At 48.3% G+C, this 13,964-nt stretch overlaps 1 protein-coding gene across 1 annotated transcript; it reads left to right on the top strand.

Moving 5' to 3' along the window:
• Nucleotides 1-321: 321 nt before the first annotated feature.
• Nucleotides 322-1,038, top strand: LOC120846026. Its single transcript, XM_040217635.1, has one exon. The coding sequence runs from the start codon at nt 322-324 to the stop codon at nt 1,036-1,038; it is 717 nt and encodes a 238-aa protein (XP_040073569.1).
• Nucleotides 1,039-13,964: the final 12,926 nt, after the last annotated feature.

Raw genomic sequence — 13,964 nt, 5'->3', positions numbered from 1 at the left:
GATTGAAAGCGAAGCTTACTACTCGACGAGCCGAAAACACCAGGATGATAAACGACATTACTGCACTGCTCAACAACCCTCCTATTCGCGGTATGAAGCTCGCTAGAGGCGTTTCTGTTTTCCTCGCTCTGTGTAGTTCACGCGTTACCCGCCCGATTATGTTTTAGTTTTTATAGCACATAGAAGCTTGGCAATGCACGTGCTCGCACCAGCAGAGAAAGTTGAAGTGTCCTCACTCTAGGTTGTGAAAAAAGTCCACCAGGCGGCATATTTATTGGAATAAAAGAACGCCTTATTACGAGCAAAGCAGAGCTGGACAGAATGAACGAGGAGTTGAAGCAGCTACTACCGATTGAGGAGTCTGAGGTTGAGTATGCCGCAGCCACCGAATATCAAGGCCAGGCCATCATGTTTTTTGCCGAGCTCCGCTCCAAGATCGAGGAACTGGAGACTAGCAGATATTCCACGGTCGCAGCGACCGCAACAACTACACTTAGGGCACCTGACCCAGTCTGCAGGATGAGAGCATCTAGGTCATTGAAACTGAATATCACTTCATTCAGAGGGGACATCACCCACTGGCGGAGCGAACAGTTCGAAGGAACGATTCACTCCAACCAAGCGTTGTCAACGACAGATAAGTTTTATCATTTGCACCGCTACATGACGGGAGACGCCGCAGTGAAAATTGAAGGACTAACTACAACAGAAACATGCTATGCCGATGCCATTCAACTGCTGAAGCAACGCTTCGGTGATCAAAGAAGGATAGAGCAAGGACATCTGATGGCTCTTCAAAACCTTTTACATGTTCAATCCTCTACAGATACCCAAGGCATGAGGAACCTGTACGACACTGCGCAGCTGAACATCAGAGCTCTTAAGGCACTAAACGGGCCAACATTTAGCTTCGCAGCCACGCTTCGCAATACCCTCATGACATCGATGCCTTACGACATCGTGGTGCAATACCACAAACAAATTGCATCCAAGCTCCCAATCAACGGAGCAACAGCTCAAGTTGACGCAACCTCATAGCCTGAACCTGCATCCACATCAAAACTCAATAAGATGCTACGGTTCCTTCGCATTGAAGTCGAAAGCAGTGAAAAGAACGAGCGAAAGTCAGAATCTTTTTCATCAGGTTTCGCACTTCACGGTTCGACTCTGCAAACAAGAGGCGAGCGCATGATATTTCTTCCAATCTAAATTACACGCCACACATTCTCGCGAGTCTAAGAAGACTCTAGTTGAGAAAAATATGTTTTTGTGAAAGGATTTGAGATGTTTCCGCTGCACCACCAAATGACGTCGCGCAAGGGATTGCAAAAGGCAGTCACGGTGCGGTACCCGAATTCTAACGGACGACACGCATTAACAATGTGTGATCCGTCATTCGCCTAGACGAGAAAAGAAGGGACAAAAGTGGAATCAGTCGTGTGGGTTCCTTCTTCTGACCTGAAACACGAGCCTTTGGCCGGGCAAGATGACGCCATCCCATTTACCTAGAAACACTCCGTGCGTGGGCCATCAGTGAAAAGGGCAGTAGCTACATCAGGGGCATCCTTGATGGAGGCAGCAAACGATAATTCATCACGGAAGATGTTGCACTGCGCCTAAATTGCAGAATCTTAAGAATGACTAAGCTAGTACTAAATACGTTTGCTAGCACCTCAAGCAAGGTTTTACATAATAGCAACATCATTGAGGTTTGGCTTAATTTTCCATATTACGACACGAATACACGCGATTACTATGCCGGTAATTTGCCAGGACATAGCTGCCTCGATCGCAGATGACACTTTTGCGTGCTTTTTGCGTGATCGAAAGAAACGTCTGGCTGATGAAATGGTGTGTTTTGGCATACAAAGTTCACCTAGAATAAGTCTACTCATTGGATAAGATCAAATATGGAAACTTGGCACAGGAGAGATCCTTAGATCTAAGGAAATCAACGGCTTAGTGGCTATAAACACTTTGTTGGGATGGACGCTTCAAGGGCCCTCGACCAGAAGTAAATATTGGCATTACCATTGACCCTCATGGTGGGCGGACCTAGCTTAAGCAATCTCTTCGCCGAAATGGAACCGTATGCCATGGGAGCAACCTTGCGAAATGCAAACTTACTAACGATTACGAACAGAGCATCGCCAACGTGTGTCGCGGCACATGCTGCGAAGAAGATGCCAAGAGGCGAGTCCAAATACCGTCCTCTTCGGACAGCTTGCGCGACGAGTACAAAAACTCTTGTCCGAACATGGCGTACAAGAACGTCCCTGAGACGCCCGAGGCATTCGAGGACTACGAAGACTTAACTGACAGCGAGCCCTACTGGTACGACGTGAAAGAAAATTCCGAAGCGCCGGCTGGAAACAAGGGTCGCTGAGCCAGCGCCCCGGTGAACCGCTCGAGGGAGGATACTTTCGGTAACATTCCGGACAAGAGCAACGCAATCAACCTCCCTCAGAAACACGGAGCGGTCGACGGCCAGGAGCAAAAACCTGCCAAGGAGAGGCTCTCTCAGCGCGGCCGTAAAACCTGGCACGCTCAAGCAACAGGTCGGCTCACTGTTGGACAACTCATCGACCTCAAATGAGGTGGAGTTTACTTCATTTTTGGGAAAGGGTCCTGAGAGGTTATTCTCGCGCCTTGCCGATTTCAAGCATGAAGTTTGTGGTAGGGTCAGTAGGGTTGCCTTGCTGCATGCCCATCGGGGAGGAACAACACGAAGCCGGGGTTTCCAAAACGAGAAACTACATTTATTAAAGTAACAGGAATGGATTGTTAGTATCAACGTGAAACATTGCCGGAGCGTTCGAACTGCACGCCTCCGTGGCCATGGTCTGTCTTCCGCTTTCTGTGGGCGTGTGCCTTCTTTTATAGGCTTCTGTGCCTGTCCTCTACGTGCGCTATTGCGCGCCTCGGCCGTTGTCCAGTTTGGGCATTCGGCAGCGGCCTCTGGCCGTGGTGGGAGACTCTTGCTCCCACAAGTTAGAATTGGAAATGAATATTTAGACGACTGCCCAGCTGCCGTAGTTTCTTTCATATAAATTTGGATTGAACTACAAGTACGACTACGGAGCCGGCTTCTTTGCCAGGTCATCTAATCAACGAATCGGGCTTTGTACCAGAAAAAGCGGAGGCAAGGCAACACTAACATTCCGGGTAAACAACCGAATGGCCATAAAGATCCTAGACGGCGCAGAACAACAGGAGCACGACGTCATCATGAGTATAACGCGTCGAACGCGCAAGCCATTGGGAGCGAGACAGTACGCAAGCTGAGCAAAGACCTCCAGGTCAAAAAACAACTCGAGTGTGACAACGACGGCGATGACGGCGACATCTTCACGGACAGGGACAGTCATATCTCTGGGGATTATTGCAACCTAAAACAGTTAAAGCATCAACCTGAGACAAGTACACAAGCTATATTTTCTTGAGATTTATTGCGCTTCTCAGTTTCTGTTTTGGGATGATGTAAAAAATGAAGAAAAGAAAGGAGCAGGGAGAGATGAAGACAAAGTAGAAACAGAGGGAACTTCGATAAAGACTAATTAAACGGTATGTGATTCATTGTTTGGCCTCTTGACGTCCTACAATTCTGAAACGAGAAAGATCCCCGACACTGCGTATTGTGAAATGGCGGTTTTCAAGGCTTATTGCGGCAAGTTTTGGGCATCGAAATGAAACTAAAAATTGTGAATTGAATTTCTGGTAGCGAGGTTATTCAATCTGTGTACCCCCAATCTCATGACATAGAGACACCTTTGACACGTTCGGTGGCCATCGCGGGGAATCATGAAATTCATATTAGCGTTCACAATTTGGCTCAGCGATCTTTACATCGCCATGAAACACAAGCTAGTTATCTCTGTTCACCAAGTCAGCACTGAAATATGATCATGTGTCCGTACACCGCGGATTACAAATAGGAGCCCATGCAACACGGCAATACTTGACCGGTGCCGTGCCAGTGCCGGTCGAAAATTGCTCCCAATATTGGCTGAATGTCGCGTTTTTAACCACAGTCCAATCTCCGGCAGGTATTGGCATACCGTTATTTCGCCACTGGCCTAGTATCGGCGCGATATCTATAAGAGTACTATATGGATCGGACTAACGGCCGGGTATCGGAGCGATATATCAAGCGAGTACTGTACAGATCAGCCGGAGTATCGGCGGGACGTCGCATGCGGGTCTGCTTTAAATCAGCCGGACATCGAATGAGTCTGCTTTGTATCGGTCGTTGCGTATCAAACGCATTCAAGGACAAACGGAATTCTTTTCGATCGCTCCCAGAAGTTTATTACACCACTATCATTAGACTGATCTTGATTTACAAAGGCGATCCTTCTCCCTGAAAAAAAAATAGTAAAATAGTAAAATTACACAGTGCTAATGCCAAACAAGACTCATAAACCAAACATAAAAGACATTGATAATGCGGCCTTCAGAGCAAGCGGACGTATCTGCGGAGCGCTCCCGCCAAGGTTGTGTTCGCATATGGTTTTGTTGTGTGCACGCACGGCGCCTACGCCTGCGCCGGGCGACGTACACGTTCCCAAAACTGTACGGCACCCGCGTCTGCTAGTTTGTTCCACCAGTATGAACCGGGAAGTACCGAGAACCCCAATCTTGCAGTCGGTCATCACGCCAACCGGAGACCACAACCGCATGCCCGGGACTCTGAGGCAAGAGACAATGGTGATGGAAGGCAACGCAGCACTGCACTTTGAGCCGCCGCAAAACCCGCCTGGTGTCACCGCTGCGGGCTAAGCTAGTGACTTGACACTGACAGCTTTCCGTAAACCCGAAATTCGAGCGGACCGGACGACCCGAGGCAGCGTGGCCGCCGGCACCCTGAAAGCGACAAGCAGCGTGAGCGCCAACGCCCAGACAGTAAGCGATAACGATTTTCTGGAACCCTGCCTTGCAAATAAGGACACAATATCAAGCTTCATAAGCACGAAAGAAGAATTTTAGAATTTTTTTGTAACACAAGCGTGAATTCTACGCCATGAAAGAGTTTCAAGAATTTCAATTGGAACACGTTTGAGGCTTTTAAGTAAGAACAGAGACATAAAAAAAAAGCATCCTCGTGGGGCCGACGCTGTGAGAGAGGCAGTTTGTAAACCAAGAACCGCATCGCAAGAAGCAGCGAAGATGACTGAAGACCTCAAAATCGCTAGAACTTCAGAAGGATATCAGGTCGCTTCGTACAATAAGAAAGAAGTGAAGAAGTCAAACATTCGGCGACCGGACACACGGCAGATCTAAAACAGCAATGGAAAGGAGGAAATTAAACCAATTGCTGACGTGAACAGCAAGAGTAGATAAACCTGGAGATATTGCGAACGGGGCCGGTGGAGTGGCGCCTCTGGAGCGAGGCGTAGGAACCAGACACTCATTTTTTGGCCAACGTGCAGAAAAAGCGTGGAGGACTTCACCGCCAAGCAGATCAAGGTCGCCGCCGCCGAAGCCGGTGTAGCCTACCCCGAAAACATAGCAGTTAAGTTCAAGAAGAAGACGAACACCATCGCTGCAGTTGCATCGGATCCCGCAGCAGTCGAAACGCTCACGCGAGTCACTAACGTCTCCACGCCAGACGGGCACATGGAATTCCAGGCCGTGAAGGCGTAGGACTCAAACTAGTGCGTGGGCATACCTTATTTCAAGCTCGACTCATTTGAAACCGATGAAACAATTATGAAGTACCTACCCTTTAGGACCCCAAGTGAAAAGTTTTGCAAGTGGTACCACTTTGCAAGTGGTGTATTGAACAGGTATGTCCTGTTCCTCCGAGGGGACGAGGGCAAGTCGAAAGACGAAGCGACAAATAAGTAGACGAACGAAAATTATTTTACTCACAAGCACAAAAAAAAAAAAAAAAGAACAGAACAGAAGCGAAAGAACAAAAATCGAGTGGTTAAATGGCTACAGTCAATACAGTCAGTCTCAGTCGCGAGCTGAGAACACTCACAGTCTCGAGCGTCGATCTTGCTTGGAACGGAACCCGGCCTTGTTCTTCGATGTTACGGGTGTGGGTTCAAGCTTGCTAGGAGCTCTGGGCCTTCCAGCACCGGTTCGATGGTGTCGCTTGACCAACCAGGTACGCGGCCTGGGTTGACAGGAATGTTGCGAGGACACCACTTCGCGGCAGCCTTCGAGCTTGAAGTCCAATGCTCCGGGCTTCTGGTGCGAGCAGCAGGCACGACGTCGCTCCGGCTCGATGGCGGCGAGAAGACCTGGAGCGGAGCCAGGGTTCACCAGGAGCGAAACCTGGTCTGCCGGGAGCGTTGGCGTGTCAGCTGCCGCTCTTCAGGTTCAGTCGTCGAATGTCTCTCGCGAGCTCATTCTTTTCCTTTGTGCTCGAGCTTTTCCCCTTCTTCGTCTTCCACTTTAACCGTCACTTCAGAAACGTGGCAAGGTACCACTAGGAAGCGGTACCACTCGCAAGTGGTACCACTTGTTAGTGGTACAACTTGCAAATGGCACCTGTTTAATAAACCACTTGCAAGTGGTACCACTTGCTAGTGGTACCACTTGCTAGTGGTACCACTTGCTAGTGGTACCACTTGCTAGTGGTACCACTTGCTAGTGGTACCACTTGCTAGTGGTACCACTTGCTAGTGGTACCACTTCCTAGTGGTACCACTTCCTAGTGGTACCATTGTCATATAGATGCACAAAAACAAAGCCAGATGTTAGTCTTTCTTACTTTTATTTTGCAGTTGAGAGTGCTTGTAGGGCAGAAGTACTTGGGCTGATGAAGAATAAAAATCCTCAAAACCCAGGTGCCTCAGAGCCTTTCGGGAGTCCTGGATCTTTTGTGACAGGACTGTCGACATGTTAGTGATGACTTGTCGAACAGGCACCTTGTTCTGGTGTCTCTAATGTTGCACTGTTTCTGCAAAGACAACAGAAAAATACTAATCTAATAACAGCTCATGGGGATACAGTCATATAATTGAACAGATTGAACTCATTTACCTATGACGAGGCCAACTTTGAAGGGACTCAGTTTCTTCCGGACCACCACATTTTGTTTTTGTTTGTCCTTCGGTGCCACCTTGCCCTTCGGTGCCCCCATTTTGTTTTTGTTTGTCCTTCGGTGCCACCCCATAAGTCGTTCGGGCAAGACTCACGCGACTCGAAACCGCTGGCGCCAAACCATGGTTGGTTTGGTCTGCTTCATTATTTTTTCTGCTTGATAGGAGCCGGTGGTGGTGTCCCGATTGGTCGCAACGGCCGGAACTGCCATGTCCCGTAGGGTAGTCTTATAATCCGACAATGGTTCTTCGGGCTGTTGATAACGCTGGCGGAACCGATGACGCTCCAGGTCCATGTTGCACGACTTTTCGTAGTGCGCACTGAGGGTGTCGACAGCCTCCAATTGGTAGACGTCTCTCGTCGGAGTTCTAGAAGCGGCTGCCGCTGACGTCGTTGCTTGCGACGGCACAGCGACACCGCGGGATGAAGGCAATGCGTCGAAGACCGGTTGACCCTCCACTCCCAGGCATTGGCGCAGCAGGTATCGACGACATTCCGAGGGCAGTGCGTGAGCAGCACGTGCCCCATGAAACATTCGAAGAGCGAAATCCATCGCTCCCAGGGAATTTCCGACTTCCCTGGTTCACTCAAAACGTTTTGAGGAAGTTTGATGCCGAATGCGCCGTCCATCCCGTCGTCAAAAGAATGTGGAGTCCTCGGTGGACCCGGCAGGACGGAAAAAAACGTCCAGTCACCTGTGCTGCTCTCATGAGACTCCTCATTCAAAAATGATGATGATGATGAAGAAGAAGTTAATGAACACACAGCAAAGAAGACGAAGTTATTCGAATATATGATAGTATAACAATGAAGACACAACACCCCCAACGGGTACGCGCAGTACACGTGGCAAATGACGGCATAAGAAACGCTGGGCGTGACTCATTATCTTCTTGGATTGTAATTGGTTCTCCGGCGGTCCTGACGGATAATGTCGCATTCTCATTGGCTTTGAAGGGATGACGAGACGCTCATGACTCGCCATGCACTGCATGCGTTTCTTGAGCTCGAGCTGAAGAAACGTCTGGTTGCAAATTTTTCAATTTAAAGAAAAGACCTCCAGGGCCCGTTTGCTCGAAGCTGGTTAACCACGGTAGAAGAAATACATTTAGGTGATGACTCTGTCCCGCGCGGCGACCACATTGTGTTCGGCGCATCGAGCGCGTTTCACTCGCACGGGGATAGATGGCGCGCGCGTATAGAGGGGCTTGTGAAGGCTTGTATACGCCTCGCAAGTGGGCTCATTTTCGTCTTCTGCGCATGAAAAAGGAAGTAGCGGTGACGTCAGAACGCCGAGCCCTGATTGGCTGATCGGGACTCCCTATCTGAGCGTCGTCTGCTCCTTTGTAACGTCGTCTGCGTCTGTCTTACCTTTCCTGCGAGTTTCGGAAGTACTTCGCCTTTCAGAGTGGGCAGACGAAATAACTCGAGCGGTAGGCTGTTTTTGTCTAACAACTATAGTCGGATGCAACCTAAGAACAATCTTTTAGCTCCACCCACAAGCGCATCGCGCCCATCTGAAGTGCCTCCGCCGTCGAGAAAGTAGTTCGCTTGCAACGTTGCTTTTTCTTCCTCCAGGAAACGTGTCTTAAACTACTACAATATTTATTTAATTCATTCAGGACATTTAAATAAGTTAGAATACGTTTTTGTGAACGAAATAGCTGTTTAGTAAAGAAAGAAAGCCATGTCCAATGTACCGTCTTCCCAATTCATTTTCTGTCCAAGATACTGTCTAACATACCGTCTCATACGTCTAACATACCTCTCAGCAGTGCTAAGCCTCGCGCCCGCTTCGAAATTTTCGTTGGCGATAGCGTCGCTGGATTCTCACGCTGTCGCGCAAAAACTGCTGCAAACGCAAGCCGATACCATTAAGATTTCGTGGCGTAACCTCGGGCACGTAAAACACGGTGCAAAAAAGCAGAATAATTGTCACGAGAAACTAGCGTCGCGTTGCTAAGGCCAGCAGCCACGTTGAGCTTTTTTTTTTCTTCAAAAGGATCGCGATTGGTCCACGGAATCGTGACGTCATGAAAACGATTGGCTGGCGTTTCTCGGCGTAGGATTACATTTTCCTCTGAGAGGCATTTCCGGTTTTTTCTTAGCTTGCAACCGACTATAGCCGACGCGCATCAAGGAGGGAAGTCAAAGGACTCACTGGCGAGGTGTCCTGAGGCGCCGAGGTTTGTTTGCTAAGAACCGAGAGTGAGGGTGGTTAGTGCCCGTAAGTTCCCTCCCAAATACTTTTTCCCCCCTTTCGTGTGCGGCGAGACTTCTCACTCTTTAACGGCGTCGGCGGGTTGGCGCAGTTAACGTCGTCTGCTTTACGTCTGCTAGTCAAAGCGATGGCTGCTTTACCTTTCCTGCGTCCGTCGGAGATTCACCGCTTTTTTACCGGCGAGAATCACCGTTGCCTCGGAAAACAAGGAGATGACAAGAGGAAGAGATTGACCTCTTAATCTAAAATTGAGGTCAGCGATCAAAGTATAAGACGGGAAGGGTTCACAAGGGTCGCGCGGGCATATTCCATTCAGCACGCCAGCCGGTCGTGGGCAGACGGTCGCCGAGTCGGAGTGCCTGCTAGGCCTATATATATATATATCTGCTGTGCTCACGTGGTCGTTGTCGGTGGAATCGTGGCCGTTGGAGCTTTTCCCGGGTGTTTGTGGATCCAGCGTTCTTGTCGCTCGTGGTCTGTTTCAAGTACTTTTTACTTTTTTCTTGCTGCTTGAAGTCGGGACGCGTGAGAAGCTCACGTAGAAAAATAAACGTCCGTTGGTCGTCGCGACCGCGACGCTGTCGGCCATGCTGATTTGATTAAGACAGCTTCGAAGCTGTCGTAGGATTTCGTCGTAACCTGCGCAAAACCTACGAAAATTTCGTTTCGTGAATACGAATTTGTTCTCGAGTTTTGTCTTACGCATATTTTTGGCGTAAGATCGTTTTGTGAACCTGGCTTCTGCACTTCCGGATGTCGCAGGAAAGTTAAGACAGACGCAGACGATGTTGCGAGCAGACGACGATGCAAAGGAGCAGACGACGCTCAGATAGTGGGTCGCGATGAGCCAATCAGGGCTCGCCGTTCTGACGTCACCGCTACCAACTGCGCCAGGAGCAGACGAACTTGCCCTCCGCATAGCGGGGCGTGTGAAGAAAATTATGCATTCTTTACTCGGTCCCGATGTACTGTGTAGTAAAATGATGGATTTATGTTGGCACACTGGCAGTGATTGCCTTTCCCCCGTGCGGTTCCTGCTTTTTTTTTCTTCAAACGAGAACATTTTGATGATTACTCAACGTGACAAAAATACTCGTATAAATATAAAACTTCCCGGCATAATCTACTGGGCCTTCAATAATTTAGAGTAAACGCGTGGGTCATGCTCGAATGTTGTGTCAAACAACATGTTTGGTAACAGTTCCCTAAATTGTTTACACACATTGCGTGGCTTTATATGAGATCGGGTGATCTTTCCCACCCTGCTCCTGCCTTATTGAAAAAAATAAATTCTAATAATGTTACATAGTGGGGCATAAATAATTCTTTACATCGGCATAATGGTTTTAGCATGACAAATGGTTTATAGATACAATGTCAACTTGTACTGTGGAACATACAAATCTTGTGAGCAGAAAAAATTCCTATTTATGATGACATAGTCACTGAAACGATGACACAGGATGATGACATACTGACTGCCATGATGACACAGGGACTGAAAGTCAAACAATAGTAGTGGTTATAAGACATAAATCACTTTTCATCTATACTCGCACAATATGGTGTCACTCCGTCTTACACGTAAAAAAAATTCCTGACAAATAGTTTGGCTTTAAAATGTACATAAAAGCTGAATTCACTGCATACTACCAAAGAACGCCATCTCCTACATCCTGTGTTTCTCGCCCATGCCCTTACACTAAGACGAGCGCTGCTTTGCTGATTTCTTTATTTCTTGAGCTTGTTTGCTCCTACTCATCGTAATATGCTTACGGTGTAGTCGCATTTGCATGCTGAAGTAGTAGTGGAGCAACTGGGCAATTGTTTCTTCTTTGTGTTCAGCGCATGGAAACGTTATTGTGCATGTGTCAAGAACACTGTCGATTGTGTCTTAGTAGACAGTCTTGTAACTTTTATTTTGCACGAAGAACTGTTCCGCTTTCTTCAGTAGCTGGAAAAGGTTCTTGTTGGGGTGTGTAAGGCCTCCTCTGTTCTTCACGTTTGTCAGTGCTGCTTTAGTAGAAGTGTTCTTGTGAAAGCGGATAGGCATGCAAGGCAGCGTGTAGCTTTTTTTATTTTTTTTATTTTCACGCTCAAAAACCCAGTCACATAATATAGCATGCAGTCCACAGCCTTAGTTTCTTGAGCCTTTTCTGTCCAGACATCTTCGCATTCCCAGTCTTCGACAGAAATTAGACTGTCGAGCTCGGTCTTCACTTGGTCAACGAGGTGAGGAGACTAGGTAGTAACTTGCGATCGGCCCTCGGGATTGCACGACGCCACTGCTACAGGCGAGCATCATTCGATGGAGCTTTAAACAAGGACACTTGCTCTGCGCAGTTCCGGTACCCCGAATTGCAGTTGGGAACGAAGCACGTCTTTCCCATCCTTATAGCATAACTTCTTCTTCGGGTTAATGCTCATCTTCGTGCACGATGGTGGCACCGGTGATTGACACAGCACCAAAGCAACACATGAGGCCATCCACTGACCGCACACCACCACCACCACACCGCGAAAAAGGCGAGCAAGCTACGCCCCCGACTTTGTGGCCACCGAAGAGAGACCTCATACCCACGGTGCTCACACCTCAGCGCCCTCCGCGGCGGCACGGAACAACTACACGTCGTTTCACCCTACGTTGTAGCGCAGCGAAGGCTAGAAGCGCGAGCTCATAGCGTTGGCAGCTGCTCTTAAATCACGAGAGCTTGTGCCGCCGGAATGTGCCCCAGAGTAAGGAGCTCGAGCTTGTAGCCTTTCCTGCGGTACATCATAAGGTGAAACAGAGTATACTCCTATACTTCGTTTCACTTTCTCTGCGAGCGAAGCCAAAGCTAGAAGCGCGAGACCAGCGCTTTTTGCGTTTCTCCCCGGCTCGCGCGCTCGAGCAAAGCCTGAACGCACGGAGCTTTCGTGCTCGCGCTTCCAGCTTTGCCTTCGCTCGCACATCAGGTGAAACGAAGTATAGTTCCGAACACGATCTGGTCGCTCGCTCCCCGCGGGGAGAGCGGCCAGAGTCACCACCTAAATGTATTTCTTTTACCGTGTGGTTAACTAACCGCGGTTAACCGGATTTCCCTACGAGGGGGAATTTTGGGTCACGTGACCGGCAGAGTATGGACGGCGGGGAAACATGGCGGTGCCCCGGTGAGTGAGCGCCGCTCGCTTTGAAAATAATACGTCGTAGTAGCTGCTGTAGCGGGCGCGTTAGTCAGCAATGAATAGTGCAGGAGGTTTTCGCATTGCCTTACCTCACTTACAACGCAAAACATGAGCAATGACCTTGCCGCATTTTTTAGATAGACTTTCGACTCTGGCCATTCCTAAGCCTAAATGAACGCGATAGTTGTCGGCATGGCAACGTCTTTGGAAAGTGGATTGCCTTGACTCAATCGGCCGGATATTGATAGCACACAAAAGCAGAGAGCGCTCCCATAGACCTTTTGCTAACTTTCAAAAGCACCGAGGTACACGCTATGAGTGTAGTTACACGCGCTGGAACCTGCTGGCGTCTGCAGTAATAACTGTTCTGAAGCAAAAAGCCTAAAACAAATTTTGTCGAGCACGCGGGCTCGTCAAAGATTTATTATGATTATCAACTTCAAATCTTTTATAAGTCGAAGGCCAGCGCGCGTGGATCGTAGAATTACACTTCCAGCGTTCTTCTCGATGTTCAGGTAATTTACTAATAGGTCGAATTTCAGTGGAGCCGAGTTACAGGTTTTTCAATTTATGACGGTGTAATATAGAGTTCTTACATGCTGGCCAACCATGCTGCCGGTGTACCGCCCGCCTCTCACTGCTCACTTCTTTTTCATCGTTTCTAGGACTCAACTTCGTCGTCCTCTTTCGAACTCGGAAGGAAATTTCAACGAGGCTTTTCTTCACTTCATACAGCCAAATATTTAGAAGATTTCCAAACAAGGGTTAATTTAGTTTTACCTTGCCGATTATTTGTACGACGAGCAATAAAAATTGTTTCTTAAGCTCACATGTATGCCCCGCTGCGTCGCGGAGACAAGGCAGCGCGCATTTTTTGGGTCCCCCCATTTCGGGAACCTTTCAATGGAAGCCACGTATATTTGATACAGCCAGTTGGTGACACCAGCTACCACCCTATAAGAAAACACGAAGCTATCGCTCATCCAGCCCTCGTCAAACTTGGCTAGGTACTTGTAGGTACCTAGTAAAGAAGGGCGGTTAACTTTTAACCGCGGTTAAAGTTAACCGGCTTCGAGCAAACCGGCCCAGGAAGTGCATTACTGTTTGCGAGAAAAGATTTCCAAAATTTCTAATGGCTTAGTGAATCTCGTATGAAAGATTTCTCCTCGCGCGCTTCGAGAATATGGTACTTATGCAAAAATTAGCATATCAATATGCATCGACCTCTATCACACTGTATACATGTGTGAAATCTTGTCAAAATATTTGAATTTGGCTTTTTGTAACAACAACATATTTAAGACACCTGAAACGTTTTTTTTTTAGATTGAGCAGCAGCTTTCACTTATTTTTTTAGTGGTATGTGTGATTTTGCAAACTGGTGCCATTTGCAACCAAGCGGTACCACTTGAAGCTCATGTGGCACCATTTGCAACACAAGCGGTACCACTTGAGGCCCAAGTGGCACCACTTGAAGCCCAAGTGGTACCACTTGGTTTGCAAGTGGCACCACGTGACTTGCAAG

Source organism: Ixodes scapularis, unplaced genomic scaffold (assembly GCF_016920785.2).
Source record: "Ixodes scapularis isolate PalLabHiFi unplaced genomic scaffold, ASM1692078v2 PGA_scaffold2__306_contigs__length_199485367, whole genome shotgun sequence".
In the NCBI taxonomy this organism is placed as follows: domain Eukaryota; kingdom Metazoa; phylum Arthropoda; class Arachnida; order Ixodida; family Ixodidae; genus Ixodes; species Ixodes scapularis.
The sequence above is the reverse complement of the archived record's forward strand: the minus strand, read 5'-3'. Positions and strand labels throughout refer to the sequence as shown.